Consider the following 4,609-nt stretch of genomic DNA (forward strand, 5'->3'; position numbering starts at 1 on the left):
AGCAAGAAGTTGAAATTGTAAAGATTCCATGAAGACAGGATGTCGTTGAAAGAAACAGTTTACATATTCAGAGCTCAAAGGTTACTCGGTTTTAAGAATAAAGATCCAGATCAAACTTAAGGTAAAACTATTAAATTTTTGCTAAAATTAGAATGAATCTTTTTAGATGTTAGAGAATCAAAAAGGAATAATTGCATGATTTGATGATTATTTATATAAATGTCAGGATATACAATTAAATGATTGGATAATTTATTAAAAAGAATGTTAGAAGTAATAAAAAATATATATTCTCAATTAGAAAATATGGATGCCTCTTCTGAAGAATATAATAATTAAATAATAAATGTGAACAATATGTTGCAGATTATTCCAATTTATTAGATCATAGAATGAAATTATAATAATTAAATAATAAATGTGAACAATATGTTGCAGATTATTCCAATTTATTAGATCATAGAATGAAATTATATTCAAAATAGAGTAAATATAAGATAAAATGTTTAAAATATTAAGATATGTGTTGCAATATAGAAAGAATCATTTCATTAAGGGCAATATAGATTTTTCCATGAAAATAAATAGTAATATACCAAATAGAAAAATCTCCCGGACAATGTAGAGAGTCAAACTGGGCCCACACATGATGTTGCCCAAACGGACCGCTCTCAAATTCTTGACCAGATTCACTTGCAAATTCTCTCCGGATCCATCATAGCCCGGCCCGTTGTTATATATAATTATCCAAGTCAATTTTCACGTGTGTACACAGCCTCTGTGTTATCTGTTGCAGGGAATCCCACCCCATTAGGAAAAGTCGGTTTAATTAAATTCCACTTAGAAGACAAATTCTCAAATAATTTCCCCGTTAGAAGCCAGCATTCCTTATCTTCTTCTTCACTGCTCCTTATCTTCTTCACTGCTCCTTCCTAAGTGTTGAACATAATTATACATATACAGAGGGATCTGAATTTATCTTCTTCAATTCTTTTGGTGTGCCAAGGTACATATTTTCTCTCTCTCTCTCTCTCTCTCTCTCTCTCTCTCTCTCTCTCTCTTTCTTAATGGTTTTTTATTATTTAACTGTACAATGGTTAATCTTTAGTTAGAATTCTTTTTTTCTTTAAAGAAGTGTGATTGATATTAAAAAGGGTTGTCTTTTTCAAAAATTTTGAATTTATTGGATTTAATTTGACACGTTAATAGAAAAACCCCCTTTTTATTAAATCTTATGATTTTATTTGTGGGTCGAATTTAATTTCTGGTTTTCTGATTTTTATGGTGAAAATTGATGCAGGTAGCTTCCTAAAGTTGAAGAAGCAATGGCGTTTACTATGAAACAAATGTCTCTGATAGTATCAACCTTTGGTATTCTGTCCTTCATAGCTGGAGTTATTGCTGAAAACAAGAAGGTTGAAATTTTATCTTAAGAGAAAAATTGAAGCATGTTCATAGTTTTATCAAGTGCTATTATATTTATAAATGTTAGTTGATTGATCGAATGTCTTTTACCCCGAATATTACTGGAACTACAGATTGCCTTTAGCATTTGTAGTTAAGTTTTAGGTTTGTTTAGTGTTATCATGTTCTCTGCACTATTAGATTTTTTTTATTTTTTTGGGTATATTTTCTTTTGTTATATTAGATATATAATAACAAGTATGAACAACTTTTATATCGTGCAAGAACGAAAAATTGTTTATTTTTGTGCATATAGAATGGAACATGATGAGCGTTTCCCATTCTATAATGACATTCATGGAATTTGATCAACTGAACTTGTTGAACTAGAATTGACTGGTGAATTTTGATTAGTTTTGTTCTTATATTTAGCGGCAAAGAGACTGGTATGCCTATCTTGGGCAATCTTTTTATATTTAAAGGTGGTGCTTAGGAATGAACAAAATGTTAATGTGTAGAAATTAGAATTTTGTCTTTTTGTAGAATTCTTAGCAGAAGTTAAAACCAAATATGCATGAAGGATGTTAGTGAGATTCATATAATATTTCAAGTCTTCTCATTCAGACAATTGCATACTTCTTTGCTACTAATACACAACCTTGTTTTTTGTTTCTAAATCTAGATTTTTTGTATCTCATATCTTGAACTATACTTGTATGCAACCCATATGTTTCATGTTTTCATTCTTGAATGTCCAAGTGTTTCTGTAACTGTAAACTAAACACATGATGGAAATTTTCCTTTAAAAGGAATCTCTTTTATATTGATCTGGATCTATGTGATGTCAGCTTGGGTGATAAAGCATGGTGTTCATAGGGATGTCAAACGGGCCGAGCGGCTCCTCGGCTCGTCAAAACCCGGCTCGTGGGCTGCTTGGGCACACGGCCCATGAGCCATTTTGACGAGCTCGTGGGCTCGTCAAAAAATATGAAAATTTAAAAAAATAAATAAATAAAAAAAAAAATAATCACGAGCTTGCGAGCGGCTCGTGAGCTTGACTCCGCTCGGCTCGGATCACGAGCTCATGGGCCAAGCCGAGCCGAGCTTGTCTTTCACGAGCTCGAGCCCGAGCCCGAGCCGAGCTCGTGAGTTAAAAGCCGGCTCGGCCCATTGCCATCCCTAGGTGTTCACTCTGTTGGTTATAAGTAACAAAATGTCAATGCATAGAGTTTTTTATTATTATTATTTTTTTCTCCCTTTTAATTCTAAGCAAATTTTTGAAAGACAATACATGAGTAATGTTAGCAATATTTGTATATCATTGAACCACCTCATTCAGATAATAATGGAAAAACATTTTTTTATTCTTCTCTGCTTGGATTTTGCAGCCTGCATCAGGAACTGTTATAACTGGGAAGGGCGTTGTTATTTGCAAATATCCGTCCGATCCCACTGTAGTTTTGGGGTACTTGTCCGTTGTGTTCCTTGCTCTGTGTACTGCATTTGGTTATTTATCTTTGTTTTACCCATACAAAGGAAAGTCGGTTCCACAGGCAGCTTTATTCCGAAGCACTGGCTTCATTGTCTTCTTCAATATTGCCTTGTGAGTAAACCTTATTATATTTTATGTTTGGTGATTTTATCAATTTGTTTTCTCAGAGTCTTTTATTTTTGTTTTTTGCTTTAACGGTGTTGCGATTAGGTCCATTAGCACATTTTCTAAATAATAAATAAATATAAGTATTAAGTCTGTTAATGATCTTATTAGGTATATCATCGTTTACTACAATACTATTGTGAAATTGCTTTATGGAGGATATAGAATAAGGAAAGCTTCCATATCACTATTGAGGGACAGTTCAAAGTTGAGATCAATAAGTCAAATACTGGCCATCGAACCATCAATACACATTTCTAAAAAGATTTAGAGCTTGATTGATCAAGTTTAGACAGTTAATAAGTATATTACTTGTAAGCGTCAAAATAAGTTACCTATTTTGACAGAAAAGTAAGATTACTTACAAATTAAGTGTTTGTTTGGTAGGGATTTTGGTAAATGATTTTTTTACTGTTAGAGATAAAGTGGGTCCTACCTATGAAAGAATAATTCAAAAATGACGGTTGAAATGGTGAAATAACGGTCAAAAAATTGATTTTAATTGCCTTTTAAGCTGTACCAAACAAGTTCTAAGTCTTTTTTTCTTAGAATTAAGAAAAGGCAAGTTATCCAAACATAGTAGAAACAAAAAGTTTCTTAAAGTTAGTATCACATTTTTTAGCTTATCCGAACATGCTCTAGTTTATCCTCTGTAAGCTCACTTTCTGCTGTTCGTGCATTTGATGTTTCCATTGTTAATTGTTTTCATTTTCTAAACCGCGTGTTTTGAAGGGGCTTGACTGGATTAGCTGCAGCAATGTTGTTATGGCCTACAATCACAGAGCAACTCCACCATGCTCGGAATATTCACCACAATCTAGAAACTCAATGCCCTACGGCTAAGACAGGACTTCTAGGTGGGGGTGCCTTTCTATCGCTTGATTCTGCCCTTTTCTGGTTGGTTTCCCTGATGTTGGCTGATAATGCCCGAGAGGATTATTTTGAAGAATCGGGCGATAAAGATGCATCCAATGAAACCATAAAGGGCAGTGTTTGAGTAGTCTTCTACTATAACTTGCATGCTTTAGCTTGTGGGTTTTACATTTGTATATGGCTATGAACAATAAATCTACTATTAGCTTCTCTATATGGTTCTAGTTCCATTAATGGAAATACTAGTTTTATTTTCTCTCTCTTTTTTTTTTTTTTTTGGACTTCATGTTGAACAGTTCTTTGGAAGCAAAAATATGTTGTAGATTTAGATCCAATTCTCTATTTTTTTATCCTTTGCTAGGTGCACGTTGACACCCCTAGTTTAAAGGTTGAAGGAAAGAATTTGCTAGACGATAATTGTCTGAAATAATTATCGTTTAACTCCATTTTATCTTGAAAAAATAAAAATAATTTTAAACCATACATTGAGGACCCATTTTTCATAATTGGTGTGTGAAAATTCTTTTGAAATTTACTTATTAAAATATCTGCATTCATTGATGAGAAACTAATTCGTTTGCCTTTTCATTGAAATGGTAAATTGCAAATATAGGATGCAACTCGAAGCAGTGATTCTGAACGTGGCTTTTTTATTCGTTGCAATCTTATCCTCAT

At 32.9% G+C, this 4,609-nt stretch overlaps 1 protein-coding gene across 1 annotated transcript; it reads left to right on the forward strand.

The window, feature by feature from the left end:
- Nucleotides 1–851: 851 nt before the first annotated feature.
- On the forward strand, nucleotides 852–4,192 carry LOC111398625. Its single transcript, XM_023025620.1, has 4 exons — nucleotides 852–1,006; nucleotides 1,301–1,415; nucleotides 2,793–3,007; nucleotides 3,794–4,192. Exons 2-4 carry the CDS (start codon nucleotides 1,326–1,328, stop codon nucleotides 4,056–4,058), a joined length of 570 nt encoding a protein of 189 aa, XP_022881388.1. The 5' UTR covers nucleotides 852–1,006; nucleotides 1,301–1,325; the 3' UTR covers nucleotides 4,059–4,192.
- Nucleotides 4,193–4,609: the final 417 nt, after the last annotated feature.

This window comes from Olea europaea, chromosome 8 (genome assembly GCF_002742605.1).
Source record: "Olea europaea var. sylvestris chromosome 8, O_europaea_v1, whole genome shotgun sequence".
Classification (NCBI taxonomy): Eukaryota; Viridiplantae; Streptophyta; class Magnoliopsida; order Lamiales; family Oleaceae; genus Olea; species Olea europaea.

What these genes read in the sequence shown, in the direction of transcription:
- LOC111398625 (XM_023025620.1), top strand. Translation starts at nt 1,326, where the DNA reads ATGGCGTTTACTATGAAACAAATGTCTCTGATAGTATCAACCTTTGGT. An exon ending in TTATTGCTGAAAACAAGAAG is followed by an intron (nt 1,416 to 2,792) that starts GTTGAAATTTTA and finishes TGGATTTTGCAG; the next exon opens with CCTGCATCAGGAACTGTTAT. An exon ending in GTCTTCTTCAATATTGCCTT is followed by an intron (nt 3,008 to 3,793) that starts GTGAGTAAACCT and finishes CGTGTTTTGAAG; the next exon opens with GGGCTTGACTGGATTAGCTG.